Genomic DNA, 20,756 nt, shown 5'->3' with positions numbered 1-20,756 from the left:
TGAATACTGTGTTCAGTTTTGGGTCCCTCAGCACCAGAAGGACATTGAGGTGCTGGAGCGGGTCTAAAGGAGGGCAATGAAGCTGGTGAAAGCGCTGGAGCACAGACCTTGTGAGGAACACCTGAAGGAGCTGGAGATACTTAGTCTGGAGAAGAGGAGGCTCAGGGGAGACCTTATCGTTCTCTGTAACAGCCTGAGAGGAGGTTGCAGTGAGGCGGGGGTCAGTATCTTCACCAGAATAACTACCAATAGCACAAGAGGAAATGGCCTCAAGTTGTGCCAGGGGAGGTTCAGGTTAGACATTAGGGGGAATTTCTACACAGAAAGAGTGGTGAAGTGTTGGAACAGGCTGTCCAGGGAAGTAGTGGAGTCATCATCCCTGGAAGTGTTCAAACAACATGTAGATGAGGTGTTTAGGGACATGGTTTAGCAGGCAGGGCATTGAAGGGTTTGCGGTTGGACTCCATGATCTTGAAAGTCTTTTCCAATCATAATGATTCTCTGATTCCATGAACCTCCAAAGAGGAAGGTGCCCGAGCGATCCGGGTTTGCACATGCTGCTCCAGGGCTGGTGATGCAGCTGCCCTGATGGGAGCGTGGAGCAGCCTCCTCACAGTGCACACCTGCAAGCAGGGGCCTAGGCCGCCTGCCTTCTGCCTGCCTCAAGGAATTCAAATTCCTAGAGAATACACCAACCATGAGAACAGTTAGATCATCAGAATAATTATCAGAAGAGCTTAAAAAGGTATGTGATCCATTCTTGAAATCATACTGGGGAAGCTGGGTCAGTGGCCCAGAACTGACAAGTTATGAAGCCTCAAATCAAAGAACATGACTGACTTTGCAGTTGTATCATCTCCCACTTAATGCATTTTAAAAATGCTGAAGACACATTATGACTATTTGCTGGATCAATAAAAAGAAATTGGGGAACAACATACCTCTTTTGCAGTAAAAATAAATAAACCTAATCTGCAAGAAAAGTCAGCACCTCAGGACTCCTATGCCCAGAACACGAGGTAACAACCTCTCCGTTCTCATACCCAGCCTTTACTACTGTATTCTTCACTACTGCTTATCAGCAGCACAATCACTCAAAGGGTAGATTAAGACATTCCCATTAGGTGTTAGCTTCCCTTAGCTGGCATCCCCAGGATTACTGACTGCCATCAGAAATGCTACGGCCCTGCAGGAACATTTATTTGCATGAAGACTGCATGCAGAGTTTACCAAATGCATGTACAGAAACTCCAGACCACCTTTAAGCACAAGTCCATAGCACAACAGCACAAAGCCACCATGGTAACAACTAACTGCCAGCTCTAATCACATTTCATATAATAACTTCAAAATTGATTTAAAAATTTGCTCCTTAATCACCTCCTTCCCCGCTGGGAGAGCAGGATGATTTGTTTGTAATTCTGCACAATTAAGAGAACTCAACTGAACTGCAGGGAAAGAAATTTCACCCAGTGCTCTGTGCATAAAAGTTCTTATCACAATCATGACTTCACTCAAAATTTAATGGGAGAAAATGGAAAAAGCAGCAGAAGGCAGGGATTACCTATCTTAAAGGAACAGGATCATAGAATATATTTTAAAATCTAATTACATTTTCAAATGAAACATTGCATTTGAATTCTGAGACCATGAATATCTCCCTGTTCTCAGTATTATAGATACTGGAAGTAATATTTAATCAGATTACCTTTATTATTTGTAGTTGAACCCCTTCGTCTGTTTGAGGGCCTTGAAAACAGCCACATATTGTCTCAATAATTCTATCAATTAACTTTTTGCCCGGAGCTGTGCTGTCTGGAGCATTCCCCGTCAAATGCCCATATGCTATAAGTTTCTGGAGAGGGGAGAAAAAAAAAAGAAAGAAAAGCTTAAAAAATAAGAAAATACGTCAGGTTTTTATTACAATATATAAATTCTTTTGATATCACTAACTTGAATAGAATAATTAAAAAAAAATTTACCCCAAACCTCATAAAATGCAATGAACTCTAGATTTATTCAATTTTTACTCAGTAACTCCAAAAAAAGTTTGCCAACAAACTTAATATTAAATCTTTGTTTCAATAATAAACAATAATTTCTAAACAGTTATTTTCTAAAATAACTCATATCACACAAGTCTTCATATGTAGTGAGCACATTAATGTTTTTAATAGCAAGTAAGTCAACTGCAAATGGTTTCTGTTCAAGGCCTTGTGTTTGCAACTGTTCTACCTTCTCTCTAGAGATCTTCAATAGTTTGAAAAAATATCAAAATTAACAAAATCCTGTTGCAAATACTTCAGGCAAGAGAACGTTTGTAAATCTCCGTGGCCCACCTACTTAAATATACAGAGTAGCAAGGCATCACAGTGCAAGAGCATGCCAGGTATGCATGCGCCCGTGAGTGTAAATGTATTTATTGAGCTCACTGCTGTGGGGCTACTCAGGAGAAAAGAATCTGATGCTGCAGACATCGTTCTGAACACACAACAGGAGCAACAAACCTCTGAGTTTTGAAGGACTAGACATTTCAAATTTAAATATTTTACCAGAATTACAAGCAACATTAAATGAATCTGACAATGATATGCCTGCCACACTAGTGGAGTTTCAGTCCTTCACGTTACTGATAGCAATTCACTACACAGAAATGTGCATACATTAAAATGGATCGTTGTACACTGGTGCAACAAAATTGCTCCAAATGTGCAACTATTTGTGGTTATATGTGTATACAGAGAAATACACACTATGTAATAAATAGTAAGACACATGATCACCTTTCTTCCTGAAATAAATTAAATTTGGCTGTGTGCGCATCAGGTAAAATAACAGCAAAACAACAGTCTTAGACAGAACTGTCACCTGCCATTCAAACCAACGACATTTTGTAGTTGACAGTTAAATCCCATTTTCATACAGACCTGTAAACAGTCTAGAGAAGTGCTAACAATCCTGGGGCACTTGGACTGGCACGCCAGTTCAAACGGCAGGAAGTACTTGTCAGCTTCAATAAAGCTCGTCTTGGATTTCACAGGGGGAAGAGTGCTTGAACCAGGCTTGGCTTCTCCATGAGGGGGACTGAACAGAAGAAGTTGGTTAGAGAGTTAGAAGTGTCCACACAAATAATTCCCATCTTCGCAGTATTTATAAACCAGAAGAAATATCAAGAAAATTGACACGAGGAAAGAATGCCTTCTACAAAGTGAATGCAAAGGTAATACAGTCATGAAAACATTCTTAACAAGTTTATTTTTATACTGAATCTGTCTCCTTTCTGGAACAGCCGTATCAGCTCTCCTTTTCAGGCAAATACAGAGCATTACCTATTGCACAATACTCCTTCGATGGAAATGCAGCTCTTTTGGACAAACATCCAAATCAAACAGGTTCCACACGGAGTACAATGCCCCTCTATATCCTTACACCTCTCTGAGGTATCTCTTGCTCATGTCCCGTAACAAAATGTTGTCCACCCCTGAAATTACGCCCATTTGGCATCATTAAAATTAGGTTAAAAGATCACCGCAGAAATAAAATCAAAATTCTCCAGAAATGAAAAACAGACCAAGATAAGCCTCAAGAAAATGGATGTGTTACACAGTAAGTTAATACAGAAGCCTGAAGCTTCCCTTAATTGCAGGCTAGGAAAAAACAAATAATAATAAAGTAATAAAGATAATTCAGTAAGCTCATCACGTTGCTGATGCCAGGTGGAGGAGAAGAAGGGGAGAGAAGGGATTTTCCGAGAAGAAGTTTGATGAAACAAACATCTGAATTAATCCCAAAAGGTCTCTGCTTCTTAATGTCAGCCAAGAAAGAGCTTTAGATGCTTTTTCTAGCTGACTGTGAGAAACTGCACCCCACAAAGCGTCCCACCACCATCAGAGCCATGAAGCAGAAGGATTATGAAATAGCCTGATATTTACATCCCAGCCCCGGAAAGACACCAATGTATGTATCAAATAGTTGATTTCTAAAAGGATTTTGGCAGCATCCACAGTGTAACAGTTATATAAGTCTGCTTCTCCTTTTCTATTCCATATCCCTCCCCTCCTGCTGCCAAATACTGTTCTTAGTAGAAAAAAAAAGTAAAAATAACAATAATATTAAAATTAATAGTAGTAATAAAATAGTACTAGCACTTTTTTCCGTATAAAACTTTTGGCAGGTAGAAATGATGTATTTTTCAGGGAACTCTGGCCTAGCTGTGAAACCAATTTCTTAGAGCGGGGACTGGAATAATTTAAAAAATCGTTAATTTAAAGTCCTTAATATTTTGATAGAACATACTGATTTCACTTAAAAGAAAGCAGCAGCTGAAAATAATTTTTATAAACGAAGAGGGTTTCTCTATTCTAAGGTCTGGAAAAGAGTATTTTCTACTGCATCTACAACAAACAGTTTGGCTCTCCAGTAAGAACAGGCTAAACCCCTTCCACAGTCAACCAGGTGCAGGACTGCCTTCACAGCAGCAAAAGACTCTGCTTCTGCTCTACTATCAGAACAAAGACACAAGTGAGGAAATCAAATCTATCTATTTAGAGCACACACACTGTACACACAGGTACAGTGTGTGTTTGTGTATTCTACACAAACAAAGGGAAAAACCCACTACTTAAAAGAAACATCAGGAGAGAAGTCAAGACAGAAATTCAGTAAAGGCTGAACCATCACTGTGAATGGTATTATAAGTCAGATCCCACATTTGTTCTGGAATGGTACTTACTGCGGGATCAACCAGCACTTTTCCATATTCAGTGTTGAGGAAGAACATCACCTACTGAATATCTAGGATTCAGCATTTTTTTCTTCTCACTCTTCAAAGTGGGAATTTTGCTTTGTTTACACTGCCTTAAGCAAAACTTGCAAAGACAAATTATTACTTTTCACCTGAGACTCTGTGTGGTGCTCACTGCAACATTACCTGAACAGCATACATACACAAAATTTATTTTTGCAGCTTTCCTATGAACTGATAGCACTGTCTTTACTCTGCTGATGGGCAGTGAAGATGCCTCCAATAATTTTCATATGACCAATTCAAAAAGCCTTTAGTCTGAATTTTTCAAGCATATTTGATATTAAATAGTCCTTCACATCTGAAACAAAGCAACTACTGCTACTACACAAGCCAAAGCTTGTAGGTCTCAATCCCAAAGCTTGGAAGAAGCACAAACCTCAGCAGCCCATTTTGACAACTGTGGCTTAAAAGCTTTGCCTGAAACAGGAATCCAGTTACAGGGTGGAACACAGGTCCCCAGGCAGCAGGCTACTCTTTAAGCCATAAAAACACTCTCGTCATCAGCTTTGCTTGCTCCAGTTCTTTCAGCAAATGGTGTAAACAGCCATCACAAGGCAACCCTGACTCATGCACTGGATGAGGAAGGAGATCCTGTAGAACATGCAATTAAATACTAATAATGGACTCCACAGCTTATCAATGCTTAAGAATTTACCTGTTGACAGTGAGGACTGCTGTCAATCTTGACTTCTACTCTCAGATAAAGAGGAATCATCTCCAGAATCAAATACCTACTTCCATACCTATTTTCTAACGAGACCCTTCCCACACACTTCTCTTTTCAGTCTTTCCCACCCATTTTCACTCCCTCCTCGCAGCCTCAGGCCGTCTTCTCTCTGAGTTAGAGGCTTTTATTTGTATCCCAGATCTTCCCCTCCTTGACACAGTCCCCAAATTTCTTTCAAAATCCTTATCTCAGGTTCATCCATACTCCCTTTCCTCTGCTACCCTCTAAATCCCCACCCAACCTTGAGCCTTGCTCCTGCCCACCCTGGCCACACAAGCCTAAGGGGTGCCCCTGAGCTCTTCCCAGCTCCCGTGCCTTGCACCCTACAGAGCACATCTTCCCACACTCCTGGCTGCTTCCAATCTAACAAAACAGACTGAGAACTCTTCTCAGAGCGAGCCCCTAACTTACCTTTCAGAACAAGCTCAGTATAAGCAGTCAAAGCAGAACTGTTCATTTTTGCTCAATGTTATCAACTGTTACGTACCTTTGCTTTTCCGTTTCAGCCTTTATTTCCTCTGTAAAATGAAACAAAGGCATAGTTATACAAGCAGCAGCATAATCACAAATACACAATTAAAATAACAGATGGAAAGGGAAACTAGGCATTTTTTGAAACTCAGATCAGTTTAGAACAGCCAGCACATGGTTACAAGCAGGTTCAGAGGAGTTTCTGCTCTACAGTTCTATTGCTTACAAATTGCATCAAAAACTCATTAGAAATTATATTCAAAGCTTGACACAAATTTGCATCCAGACATGCCAAACAAATAATACATCCCTAAAATATTTTATAGATAAGCAGTGAAGAAATCACCAATATTCTTCCTTACTTATAGTTCTCATGGCTTTAAGATTTTGTTTAAACACTGATAGACAGTAATGATGAAGAGGAAAAAACGTGCAGTGTCTCTATTTCAAAACTTGTTAAAGTAAAACAAAAAGGCCAATAGTTTACTGCTCTTGATGAAACATTCTAAGCCACACTTCAACACATTTACAAGTATTTCTAAGATTACTAAACTAATTTTAAGAGACATCTTCAAATTCATGAGTTCGCGTCTTTGCATCCTTTGGTCAGTTAGCATAGAAATCATAGGAAATACTGGTTTTCATGGACTTCTCTATACTGTAAAATTCCGTTCTTAAATAAAAACATTCACTCTTCAAAAAAAACATACATACATGCTTTTATAAATGTTTTTTGACATGACTTTTATGTCCAGTACCAGTCAAACACACAGAAGTTATTTAAACAAATCTTTCACCACACATGTGCAGGCAGTCTTGTCCTTCCACTAGAAAGAAAAGACACAATTTTGTCTTACAAACACCTTTTAAAAGTACAGACAACTGAACCCAATACACTACCTAGATCTGAACAAGCAGTATGTATTGATCCTGAAAAAAGCATTGATATTTCTACCTAAGCTCCCATGCAGTAAAAGCACATTTGGCATGAGTCCTCTCCCTCCCTCCTTTACCAAATAACAGAGCTATGCTGCTTCACCTGACATCAGATAGTCTCCTAAATTTGGTGTTTTACCCCAAATACTAGTAATATTAAGCAGACCTGTTGATTTCCGGGGTTCACCCAGGCCAACCCAAAGCAGAAAGGTTATTTCTGAGGCAACAGATTCTCCTGCAGCTTCTCCCCAAGACCCAGGGTTAGGTTGTGTTCCCTTCTTCCCTTGCAGCTTTTCTTCTTTTACCTCCCACCCAACTTTCCTCCCTCAGGTGCTCTGAAACCTGCCCCACAAGCAGCACCAATTATTTTGAACACAGAATGAAACGCAATAAAAACAGAGAAATGAAGTGAATCCTAAAGCTCTGCTCAGGTAATAATCTACATAGTAATGATGATGAAATCTAATATATTTTGCCTGTGAAATGTCAGGAAATATTAGTGTCATGGAAAAGGTGTGGGACAGACACCCAGCACAAAAGCAGAGATACCTTCATTAAATCTGTATTAGCCTGGGTGAACAGAAAGACTAATACTACCACTCTGTAAAACTCTGCTTTTATTTCCATATAAAATTTTGTTTAAAATTCTTGTTTAGAAGACACTTAGAATTCTTCTTTAGAAGACACTTAAAAGTTATAAAAATTCATCTGTGAAGTTGGCTGAAATTTTGAATAAAAATAATGAAAACATTATTTTCTATTTGGATTACTATCCAAAATTTTAAAGTCATTTTCTAAAATGGTATTTAGCTCAGGAAAAACAAAACAAAATAAGATTATATTTCAATTCTAGATAAACCAGTCTGAACATAGAGGCATTCCAAGATTTCGGAGGAAAAAAGCACCCTTTTTGTCTTGTCGGAAAAACACCGCATCTGACTTCCAACAAAAACTCTAAATAATAAATTTTTGTTTCTTTCAATAATTAAGGTACCAAAAGCAATACCTCTCCCCATCTCATCTTGTGTTTTTAAACACATCAACTTTCATAAAAGACTGGACCCCTATGCAGTAACATCTAAGCCCAAAGACACTGTACCAGCCTCCACGATTTTGTTCAGAATTGTATCCTGAAACAGGGACAATTAGAAAGCAAAGCTACCAGCAAGGCAGAGCAAGGATTTTTCAAGAGCTGTCAACTCTCACGTCTTCTTCTAAGGAGGAGAGGAAGGGGTGGAAATCCATGTCAATTGCTTGCAATACGGATAAAACATCTGATATAACTGCAGCTGAAATTTAACATTTCAAAGCAAACACAACAGTTTCTTAAGATCACTTAAGTCAGGCACTGATGGCACGAATATTTCTGTATCTGCAAGTTATTCTACACTTTGGCCACCAGGGGAGGGGGAAAAACAATGATAATAATAATAAAAAAAAAGACCCAAGTTTGACATATGGGCAATTTTAGGGGTATAAATGCTGAAGCTTGAAATGGTAATGACATTTAATTAGATTGGCACTTGCCAAAGCAGCTGCTACTGGAGTTTATCACAGCTCTTCCTGTATTACATATCTCTACCGTGCTCTAAAGCCTCTATAATCTTCCCCAGAAATCAAAGCTTGAGTAACCTTTTCCTCTTCCAAGAAGAGGGACAGCTAGAAAGAAAGAAAAAGAGGAGGAAAAAAATAAAAAAAAGAGCAGCAAATGGAAAAAGAGAAAAACTGACTCATTTATAGAGGACAAACTAAACTACTCACTAGCTACAAGTAGGTGAGTGCCCTTCATTCCCTGCTAAAATCTGGAATTCAGAGCTACAGCTCGGGCACAATCCTGTCGTCCTTCCCCATGACCACCAAACCCTCCTGGCCAACAGGTCCCCCTTGGGAAAGGGACAAATTCTAGGGAACTTTTTTCTCTTCTTTTCTGCTTAGAAACAGTCGCGACTACTGAATTAGCAAGAAAATTGCTTAAGTGAGTAAAAGCAAGTTAGTTCTTCAGCTCAGCTTGGTTTTTACAATAAAAGCGTGCACGTCCCGAGTGCAAATATTCCTGGAGCAGCACTCAGAGCAGCAGGTGTGAGAGCAGGCGAGCGCACGGCCGCGCTGGTCGTTCAGCTTCGCAAGCTCCAAAACGGTGGTTAAACTTTGTACTTAAGCACATTTCTCCAGCTGCAAAGCACGAGGAAAACAAAAGACAGCCGCTGGCAAAGGGCCAAAAATAAAGCAACTTTGAGGAAGATAAGGATCAAAAATAGGCCTTCTGCTTTGCCCTGGCTCATTCTATTCCCAAAGAACATAGCAACCAGAACCAGGAAGCTGGTGTTTTGGTGCTGCAGCAGATAATCCCTGAATTTATTGCCACTATGTGAACTAGAATAGAACTTGAAAATTCAGAGAAAAAGTACAAAATCAAAAAAATCCACTCAGGACTACTTCAGGCCTTTGTCATCCTGCTGATATTCTGACAAATTATCACTATTCCTCCTAAAATACTACCAGACATTGCCGCCACGAGGGGCCACAATTCATAACAGAAAATCCAAATTTTTATAATAGAAGCAAGTATTCTACAAATACAAGGAAAGAGGTCTTGCAAGTGTCAATCTAATTAAATGTTGTTGCTGTTGCATACAGTGTAGCATTAAGCTGTTACTGTGAAAGTACAGGTTTCACAACCTTTACTAAATTAAAAGAAAGGTCCTTCAAGTGCCCAACATCAATTCTTTTGAGAAATTTTCTGCCAATGACAGATGACACCATGACTGATAGGTTCCTTTAAATGAGAGGAGCATAGTTCCTGCAAAACTAATTTTTTCTAGAAAATAAAGGCAGGATTGAAAGCACAGGCGGCTGCCCTATTTTGCCTCTCCTCCTCTCTAACACACAGACATCCAGACTGGCTCGTGAGCTCAGTATCACTGATTGCAAGGAGAGGAAGGTGCAGTTTGCTGGAACAGGGACAGAAGGCTACAGAAAAGGACGAGAGCTTCCAGCGCCTGCCTCCACACCATCTCCAATGCACACACTGATCTACTGCAGAAGGCACCTCGGGGTATTTGAAGAAATAAGCCACAAAGGATCTATTTTGGGACAGAAAGGACGAGATGCCTCAAAGTGGAATGAGTTGAGGCATATTTAATATTCTTAAATAAAGTGCAGCAGAAACAAAATAAATTTCTCCTTCTAGATTCTTGCTTTCATGCACAGCTCTAGAAGACAACCATTTTCTGGAGCTCTATCATGAGATCGTGGGCTTTGCCATAGTTTGGCTTTCTCGCACAGAGGATGGGGTCGATTGACAAGAACGGTGTCATTGTAGCAGACTGCAAAAAGAGGCATGAGATGTTTCACAAAGCTGGTAAAATGATACTAACTAGATTCAACCTCATTCTCCATTTCATCTTTATATATCCTTGTACAGACCATCCTTGTTTCAGAAAAAGTTGCAAAAGGTCCAAGAACTTTCTTCTCCAAGCGTCCGTAATTCCAGCCTCACCTCCCCAGCTTTTGCAGCGTTTCTTGGCTTTACCACTGTCCCCTCCTGAAGCACCTTGTTACGAGATAATCTCATTTGCAACTATAAATTTAATAACTGTTCTCGTAACAACTAATAACACCTGAGAACTAAGACCAAAATGGGCCAAGTAGGTCAGGCAGGTGGTTCTCCTGCCGCGGGCAGTATCGTCTTAGCTGCTCTGTATGCTGACCAAACCCTGACTTAGCTCTAATTCGTTGTTTGCCCCCATAATCCTATTCAAGGGATGATTTAAACCTTGACTACCCTGAAAGGTAGACGATCCTCTCTAATTCCCATTTGAAATTTGTTTATGCCCTGATTATTCCCTTGGTTCCTCTGCCAACATTCTCCTACATCTGAAATAATCCCTCTCCTTTAGCAGAATAAAGTAACCTTGAGGATAAGGCAATTTGCATTAAATCCTTTAAAATTAAATCAGGTGAATGGGATCCAAGACATAGGAAGCAAAGAACTCAAAAAAATGTAAATGAAGCAAAATTCATACTGAGAACTACAAATTTGAAAGGGCTTGCGTGGATGAACTTGGCTTCCATCCTGGAATTCTAGTGATTGCCTCCAACATCAAACAAAATGCTATGGTAACCAAGAGAGAAAAAGAAAAGGAAATCTTCCATCACTGGCAATACAGAAACTGTCCTTTTCCATGTCAGGGTACAGGCAAGTCCTCAATGCAGTCCTAGCAGCGTAAAGGTTCTTCTCAGTTGAAAACTCTAAAGCATCAACACACTATAACTGTAAGATCACAGAATGGTTGAGGCTGCAAGGGACCTCGAGATCATCTAGTCCAACCCCCCTGCTCCAGCAGGGACACCTAGGAACAGGTATGATCAAGCTAGATGGACCGTAAATAATAAAACACACACACAAAACCAGTATTTATTTGCAAACACCTTTAATGAACTATATTCTCAACTATATAATGCGGATATTGCCTGTATGGTGATAGTTAAGAGATTATTCCAAGCTTCACAATAGTAAAGCCATGGAAGCATCATGGAAACAAAACTCTGCCTCCTCTCCTTCAAAGAACTAAAATTTTAAGCAGATCACGCTAGACACTTTTCTCCCAAAGCAGTCATTAGAATGTATTTCTAAATAAATATCTAAAACTTTTTTTTTTTCATTTTTGGTTAGCTCTAGCACAATATCACAAGAAAGCTCCTGACTATTCAGCTAAAATAAGAAAGTATTAACACCCGAAATCAATTACAGACCTGGGGTAAAAACTAAAATAACAAAGTTTAAACAGTCCAAACAATAGAACAGGAGAAACATGTGGTCTTTTCAACTCAAGCTCCCTTGTGCCATTGGCCAGTGATGATGCAAAGACCCAGCATCCTCTGATTACAAGCTCCCCTCTGCCATCATCTGTGTGCAACTTCTGCCAAGTCAGTAGGTCTGAGATAAAACAAACAGAGAGTTTATGTATATATGCTACCAACTTGGCCCTCACTGTTCTCTAAACGTTTTTCCTAACATTTAAAATCCTCATGGGGCTTCCACGCAGCTGGGGACTGGCTGAGATGAAGCATCCCAAGTGCAGTCTTCCTGATGCTTCCCGCTGGCCGCTCTCCTCGTGCTCAGTAAAGCCTCTGCTTCACATGCTACATCTCAACTACTCAAGATCCACACAGTTGCTTTTGCTGGAGATATAAGGACAGCAGTAATTAGCAAATCTAGATTACGGTATTTTTCCTCTCTCTTTTTCAAGTGTAGAGGTATAATTAACTTTCAGTAACTTTTAATATATCTTCATTGTTAGAACCTTTCAGCATATGTAAGGAGCAAACAAAGACAAAAAAAAAAGATTTTTATAAAAGAGTCTCAATCTCAAATTACAATAAAAGCAATTAAGTAGTTTAGTACAATAATATTATTATCCTAGACTATCAAATGGTTGACTTGCCTAGAACTGGTAATAATATATGTAAATTTATTAAAAGAAGATACTATTGAAATAACCTGAAATATATTATGCAGCCTGAAGATTAAAAAAAAAAATACACTGAAAGCAGAAATATTCCACTAAATGCCATTCCAAAGACACCCATCACTGAAATACGCCAGTGATACAAAACAGATCCTCCAATCAGCCTTGTACCTTGCAGGATTCACAGACGCCTCCTCCCTCCTACAGATCTTACTGGACTACAGCGACTACAGGGAGATAGGCAAAAAAAATAAAAATAAAAATAAAAATAAAAAAATATTTGCAGCAGGCAGGCAGGCAGGCGGGGCCAAACGGCAGCACCCAATCTTTGGCCATGATTTTTGTGTTTCGTTTCGACAGAAAAGAGCAGAGCTCTGTGCCCTGTGCAGACTGAAGCCTGTCCCTGCTGGGGTCTTCATGCAGCATCCTGAAGGCGCCTCTGACTTACGTATTGGCAAGCCACCCCTACACACACACACACACACACACACACACCCCTATGGTGTATTTGAACACTTCTACCAGCTTTACGTTATGGTGCATTATGTTGTGCCAATTTTATTTTTACAGGTGTTAAATGAATAGCTAAAAGCACAGATTAATAACACAGGAAGGAAAAAAAAAAAAAAAGGCACCCCAACCAAATACCACTTATATTTCAAGCCTGGCTCTGCTTAATGAAATTCTCTGTAGACCCTCCTTGTTTGGCTCAGCAAAATCCTGAAAATCCTAACCCACTGAAGCAAATACAGCAATCAATTGAAGTCATATCTCATCAGTTTAGAAAAACCGGGAATAATACATTTAGAAGCATGAGAGAAATTTCTACTATTTGTACATACATGCACATACTCACAAACTAAATACAAAAGCAGAGAGTATGAAAAACTTGCGCAGATGAAGTGCTCTAACTGGGATGACATTAAGCCTCTAAAGGGAGCTGAATATAAGAAAAGAACATTGTGTGTTGTCATTTCCCATGCCATATCCTCTCCTTTTTTAAAGGTTTGCAGAAAATCCTATTAGGATATTTCTCTACCTTCATATCCACAATTCAAGACACAAGACCTGTGGCTGATACTCCTTAGTGAGCTTTTATCTATAAAGCAATATCCTCACTTTTAATTTCCTTTTTAGGCAGGCATTCATACAGACACAACTACAGCTTCTCCCCTCCCCAGCTCAAGATAAAGTATCATTTGGAAACATGCATCTCTGGTGTATTTTCAGGAATATGAATTTCCAACCTGTCTTGGCTCAACCAACCTCCCTGTCTAGCTATTTTGACTCATGAGCTATGATATGTTCAAAGAAAGAGTCACTGGTAAATCTACTCTAAAGAAAAACTACTCACCTCCTTCTGCTTGAAATTAAATCAGAATCACTCAGTTCAAAAGGTGTTTTATTACTATATTTTCTATAATAATTTTTCTGATAAGCCAAATTGGTTCACAACTTGGGAAGGAAGGGAAGGGGGACACACATGTAGGTCACATATAGCCAAAGATAACAGGATCTCATCTATTATTAGTGGTATTTATGCTCTAAGGTGTGTTGCTGAAAAACTAGTTTTCTGCAGCAGTAAATCCCTTTAATTTCACATAAGGCTTCATCAACTCTTACATCTACAGCAGTTTCCAGCAATATCCAACCTTGTGGCTTCATTCCTCAGAGAGATACTTGCATCAAAATCAAAGAATGGAAATGGACTTAACTGCATCTTCAAGCAGTTAACACGCCAGGCCAGGATGTTTATTCAGTCAGGCAGTGCATACCCATCAGATGTGCATACCTTTCTTCAGACTTTCGCCATGCCTCTTCCCAACCCCACCCAAAATCCAGCTATCATATTCAAACACAGTCGAAAAGAAAGTTGCTGACAAGATGCATTAGTGTACCAGCTACCTGGCTTGCCAACCACAGCCACCTAGCTGGATCATGGAAAGCACCTTGCCTAGAAGCACATTTTCCCCACTCCGCTCTATCCAACCCAACTCACCAGCAAAATATGGCAGCTCCTCCTGAGCCACGTTCCCTCTCGGTGCCAATTTGTGCGCTCCTCCTTACACAATCACTGGCAAGGCACCAAGCGAAATTAATTAACCTGGCATTTGTTTAGTTTTCATTGGACCAGTGGCTGCTTACAAGAAATAGTGGCAGATAGATGAATCAAGCCCTCCCCCGTCGCACAAAGAAACACTGCTCAGCAAGGAAAACTTTGAATGTTTTTCGTACATTCACTGGCATAAGCCTATTCGCTACTTGAAGTCATGCATCCTCCTTAATGTATCATGACAGTACAAATGTCTGTGAGTTTACTGCAAGTATGCACAAGGAAACTTCTCCAGATGAAAAATGATTTAAAAAAAAAAATTTCTTCTTTCTTTTCTTCTTTTTTTTTTGTTTCTTTTTGTTTTAAATATGGATCAGTTCCTTCATCTGGTTTTATTACGTGGATGAGAGGAGGAGGGGGAATTTTAGCCAAGACTACCACTACTGCTGGGGAAAGATGGGGTGCTAATTCTAACAGTCTGGAATCACAGAAAGAACATAAAACTGTAATTCAAAATGGAAACATGAAAGTTTGTGCTGAGGGAGGTAATTTATTTCTTTATTAAAGAATCTGGAGGACAAAACACTGCAGAGAAACAACCAAATTAAGGCAGACGCCTAGAAAAGCCCGATCATGCAATATACTGCAATTACTGAGACCTGCATAACTGTAATTTACAGCAGTACAATTCTGCCTGCTATGTGCTATAGTCTCAGATGACTGTACAAGAACACCGGTACCTCCTCTTTCATGAGGATACCAACATGCTGGACAAAAAAGCATTGCCGAAGTCTTGAGACAAAAAGGGAGCTCTTCTGTCTCAGAATTGTTTTGACTTGTTAAATACTCCTTCCAAGAATCACAGCTGCCATCTAACCTAAAACAAGGTAAAAAACAAACAAAAATACCAATTAAAAATTCTATAAAATGGGAATTTTAATTAGTAAGTCTATAAATATGAGACTTTGGAAGGGCTTTATGCCATGCAATACAATTTTCTAAAGCACTCTGTGTATGAAGTTCATGAAAGTACCTGTACAGTTGTACTAGCAAGCATTAACAACACACTCATTGATGTGGTTCGGAATCTAAGAAGCTCCACTGAAACGTAGTAAGAAAGTAGAAGAAAATACACAGGTCAACGTCGAGGAGGTCAAGAAACTAACACTGAAATACTCTGCAACTCTTCTTGGGCTCTCTGGAAAAGCCTGTGCAAGCTAAAAGGATATGAAAACCTGATTCAACTGATGGGATGCACTAGCCTCTCAACATATTTACCAAGGGAAAAATAGAGAAATTGGGAGAGAGAAATGACTCAGTCTATCCACTCCTCCTCCCTACCAGCGTTCTCAGCACTTTGCCCCAGCCAGCGGGACTCCCGCTCGCAGGGCCCGGAGGGCAGAGGCGCAGGTGGCCTCGAGCCCGGCGGGTTGACGCTTCCTGCAGCCCCCAGGAAACCGCTGCCTCCGCCGCCTGCCTGGTTCTGGAAAAGACGCGTCAGCAGGAACTGCATCCGCCACACGAGCGTCACCCAGCGTGCTCCTAAGCTTGGGGGAGCAAAGGCAGCCTCAGCGCTTCTGAAGCGTCTTTTAAAAAAGGAGCTCGGATCTTTACGTTTTTCCCCTTGAAGATGAATATCCTATAGCTATTTCTTGTTCTTAGTGGGAAGAAAACAGTCAGTTGCAAACTACATCTCTCTCTGAAATAGACTCTCTCTATATTCATATATACACGCAAAGTGTTTCCATGGAGAGTATATTATTTTTGCAGCCCAGATCTAATTTACAACTCAAATATAGGGATTTTTTACTCAGGAGAACACGGGATACACCACAAACCTTTACTTGGTAGTTTGAATCAGATCAGAGGTCACCACTGAAGTGAAGCAGTAATTAGAAGCCAGATGCACTTCTGGCCTCTTCCTCTATGCCCCTTCGGGCATCCTGATAAACTTTATATCCAAGGCATTCCTAGCTAGCCAAACACAATGCAGAGCCTTCCTTTTTATTCTGAAAAGCTAAAATCAAACCTTGCTAAGTACATGCAAATCCGACAACCACCCCTGTAATATTACTGGGGAAAACTCTATCAGATGGGAAAGATGAAGTGCAGTGTAACTTCTTACTGAGAAAGGAAACTGGTCCTAATATTTATTGTGCTTATTCAAGCAAAGTCAAGATTCTTACCTCCCCACCCCACTTTTTTAATAGATGAGGCGTTTTTCCCTCATTTTAACATCGGAAACTCAAGCACATCTCTCATGCTCTACTTGGAAAAGCATGAGTTTCTGCCAAAACACAAAGATAAGAGACTGCGCAGAAGCAAAATTTCATTTGAATTGGGGAAAGTGTTTCCAATCGAATCATTTCCATCTGTCTGAAAAAGCTTATCTGGAATTAAATACACACAGAACAAAATCCTGCAGATTTGTAACTTGTCTGAAAGGACACAACAAGCTTCTCTCTGAAGATCATCTTTCAGGTTGACCTTTAAGCTCAGTGCATGCAAACGCGGGCAGAACAAAGACCTGACAGTAAGAAACTACCTCACCCTCCACAATAGAAATCCTGGGCTCTTCTGCTGCATGCAGCCCCTCAAGAGAGAAACTTCTGCACATTTGGATACACTGCTGCCCATCTGCTTGGTTCTTCTAGCACCTCAGTGTTGAGCAGGCTGCCCAGAGGAGCCGCAGATCCTCCCTTGCTGGGAATGTTCTCAGCTTGGGCTCGACATCCCCGGAGTACGCTAAGGCCTTGCTTTCAACAGCTGATCTCCAGAGGTCCCTTCCACCCAGACTTCTCCATCTTTTACTGTATAGAAATAGATTTTTCCAAAAGGCGCCTGTAATCAAGCACATCTCTTCAATAGTTACTTGCAGTCAAACTGAGCTAAATAAAAGCCTCAGCAGTCAGCTTAGCTACTCGAATACCTCTAAAGAGTTAGTAGATATTAATGTTTTTACTTTTTGCACACACTGACAACTGGAAAAGCATCCAAAGCATCAGTGTAATCTGTGTCTGGAAACATGAAATACTGCATTCAGGACAGGACTCGGTTTCGATTCAGATGCTTCAGCGCGTGGGTGTCCCCGCGTATGCCACGTGCCTCAGCTCCTGTAAGGGAGGGTTGTCAACCCACCGAACAAGGAAGGCCGGGAAGCAGCCGGTTGAACCACCCTGGCAAGCCAACACAGGCGGGTCAGCACAGTTAGAGGTAACATCAGAGATCCAGGGGATAACGGAGGCAACTATTAGGCACCTTATTCTTCAACTTAGTCCTATTTCACGAGCCTATGCTCCCAGAATGAACAGCCCAGTAACAGTGACAGGCAGAACTAACTTAAGGCACAGAGTCAGTTTTTCAAGTAACTCTTCCCCAGCACCTCTGCTCTCATATTTTAACAACAGTATTACAGGCATAAACGTAAGTAGAGTAGTGCTTCAAGACAGAAACTTGTATAGAAAGCAGAAATAATGATCTCTTCAGTGATGTACTTGGCTTGATATTTTAAGGCCCAACGAAATGCAATTTAGAAAATTAAGCTGCAGCATATTTTACACCAATTCAGCTTTCGTTATGTTGCATAAGCATCCTGCTTCCTCTGTTTTATATACGACATAGCTCTTTACACCTACTTTCCAAGTTTAATTCCATAGTTGGTATGTCTTTGGTTCCTGATGCCATTCATAGAAAACCAGCATTTTTACTGCAACTGCATGTGCATGCAGAGAGATTTGTGTGCAGAAGCTTTTTCAGCTAAAAAAAAAAAAAAAAAAAAAAAACAAAACTTGAAATGTGCATTTTAACACATGGAGTAAAAAAGAATTTAAAGATAATTTAATACCAATATTTGAAAGTTTTTGAGAGGGTATCCCAGAAGTTATCTCACCATACACAGACTCAAAACACATTTTCAAACAAGCAACACGAATGTAAACCTTTTAACTGGGAGAGCAAGCCCTGAAAAAAACTGAATACGGAAACACCAAACTGGCTCGGGCACAAAGACAAAACAACAGTAAATTTTTCTTAACGCTTGGGTATCTAGCTTGTAGTTTGCTTCCAAGACTGGCCAACGGCACACACTTAAGAAATACTGCCTTCTTGCCCTGCTTCTATAATGTGCAACAGTCCCCTCCTACCAGCACCTGCGGTTATGCACTTCCTGTGCTGCAGCTACAGGTCTGACAACTTTTGCCCAGTTTTCACTTAATTGCCCTTCAAACTACTTAAACTGTTTAGATAAATGCAAAAAGAGTGTGATTGAACTTTTTTTTTGCTTTAAACTAGCTGGGCTCTTTAGAAACTCTTCAGAAGAGAAATCACAAGCAACATGACATCTTACAGACTTCCATTACATCCATCTTTTTTTTTTTCCTCCCCTCCAGAGAGCAAGAAGCATAATCTGCTTAACCTCTCCAGGAAGACATTACTACCTTCAAGCACCCCTGTTGCCTCTCTGTGCATCATTTCAATTCTGCTGTCTCTTTGGGAGACAGGATAGAGCAGAGCTCCACATGGCAGTTCCGATGCAAATACATCATATCTGTATGCAGTGGTGCTGTTATGACAGCTTGTTTTCTTCTCTGTTGCATTCCTATTTGTGTTTTTCACACAGATTCCTGTTCCTTTTTCACAGAGGAATCAATATTTTCATGGGTTCTCTCATAGCAACTCCTCTTTTTTTTTTTTCTCCTCTTCTCCTGATAGATAAAAATGTCATGCAGAGGCTCTGGTTGTGGACTCACAGTTTGGACTATTCTCCCTTCCCCCACTTCAGCCCACATGCATTAACTGGTGCTTGTCAAACCTGAACTTTGGCCATTTCATTACCTGGTAGGTCAGCACAGCACAACCACAGGCTTTAACGGGTTTTCATTCATCTAACTATGTTCTCCTGCCAAGCTTGACCACCTCACCATTCACCCCTAAACTGCACAAATCTCCCCAGCCTCCATGGCCATTCTGCTGTGCAAACACAACGTTCGCTCTTCAGCAGCTCGGTATCTCTAAGACGCTCTGGCAAGCGCCCCGGAGAAGGTTACTGGCATGCAAAGGGCTCTGTGCCACCCCGCTAGCACAGGCCTACCTGCCCGCTCTCCAGCGCTGCCCTACAGGCTGCTGCCAAGGGGCTTGACCCCGCGACGCCTGCACCGATCCCTCCCCACTGCAGCACCCGCTGCCCTTCTGCTCCCTGGGGACCTTAGGCTTCTCCACAGTTCAGACTCACCCCTCTCTTGGCACTTTTAAAAAAGCTACTTTCAAAGTTGCCTTCTTCCCCTCCTTCGTTACCAATAAAATTTAAGATTACACAATGCACTAAGCAGTTCAAAACCTTCCTATCAGGGATCCTCCTAAACCTAGGGTTAATACTGATTTCCACTAAACTTCAAATTGGGCAAGTTCCACAGACTCATTTTGTGTAAAGAAATGTTTGACTACACCAAAATTCCTCAGTTTCAACATATAGTATACGTTCTGTGCTCCTTCCACAGCTTTACTCAGAGTTCTTTCTGGCCTACCTTATTATGAATTTACAGTTCATTCTCTAAAGCTCTTTTTCCCCTTCCCACTTGGGAAAAGGGTTCACATTTTCAAGGCTCTCTCTACTTCTGTATCCTCTTTTTCTTTGCTATTTATTCAGACTGACTTAATCACAGGCTTTTTATAAACTTTTATTGATAGCTGGTGTAGACTTGCTCTAAACATTACCGAAATGCATGACAAAAATCACCATTTTAGCTTGAAGCGTTTTGTTCCCTTCAAAGCTTCTTCAGCTTTATGTTACTCTCCTTTCAAAATAAAAGCACCTAGTGTTTTCATATATCTTTTTCATGACTACCACAAATCTGAATCTGAGCATGCTTCATTATATGTTTGGGCAAGCAATAATACAAATGCTCACTAACACAAACTAGCTGTTACATCTTCAGCCAATTCCCCGTTAGTGCCTGGTAAGGAATCAAGAACTGCTCAGTACATCCCAAGTCAACGCTACTTGTCAATTAAGTTGGTTCATTTACCTAAAATGATTAAGCTTTAGGTAAAGTCCAATAGATTAGAGACATTCCTAAATAATTAAGAGTGTGAAATCAGGACTCTCCTCATGCCTAGTCTGTTAGGACAGTACTCTCACTTTAAAACCGATCATATTTCCTTTTTTTAAAAAAAGGATTTCTGACACTTGCATGTAAGCACGTATATATCTGTTTTTGACATAGCTGCCTACTTATCGAGACATCTTGGTTGTTTTCTGCTGTGCATTCTACTTGCTCTATTGCTCACAATTGA

The 20,756-nt window shown here is 40.4% G+C and overlaps 1 protein-coding gene across 1 annotated transcript in view; it reads right to left on the bottom strand.

The window, feature by feature from the left end:
- Positions 1 to 20,756, bottom strand: part of LOC148593727 (brefeldin A-inhibited guanine nucleotide-exchange protein 1-like) — a gene marked incomplete at its 3' end in the record, with an annotated part of 53,745 nt that overhangs the window by 20,254 nt on the left and 12,735 nt on the right. The window contains exons 2-4 of the mRNA XM_088529746.1: positions 6,022 to 6,052; positions 2,928 to 3,084; positions 1,709 to 1,855 (exon numbers count right to left, since the gene is read on the bottom strand). Coding sequence (XP_088385872.1) covers positions 1,709 to 1,855; positions 2,928 to 3,084; positions 6,022 to 6,052 — 335 coding nt within the window. The remainder of the gene's footprint in view (positions 1 to 1,708; positions 1,856 to 2,927; positions 3,085 to 6,021; positions 6,053 to 20,756) is intronic.

This window comes from Tinamus guttatus, unplaced genomic scaffold (genome assembly GCF_059628265.1).
Source record: "Tinamus guttatus ecotype Peru unplaced genomic scaffold, ASM5962826v1 Tinamus_guttatus_pri_ptg000343l, whole genome shotgun sequence".
Lineage (NCBI taxonomy): Eukaryota > Metazoa > Chordata > Aves > Tinamiformes > Tinamidae > Tinamus > Tinamus guttatus.
This window is presented reverse-complemented; position numbering and strand designations above follow the sequence as displayed.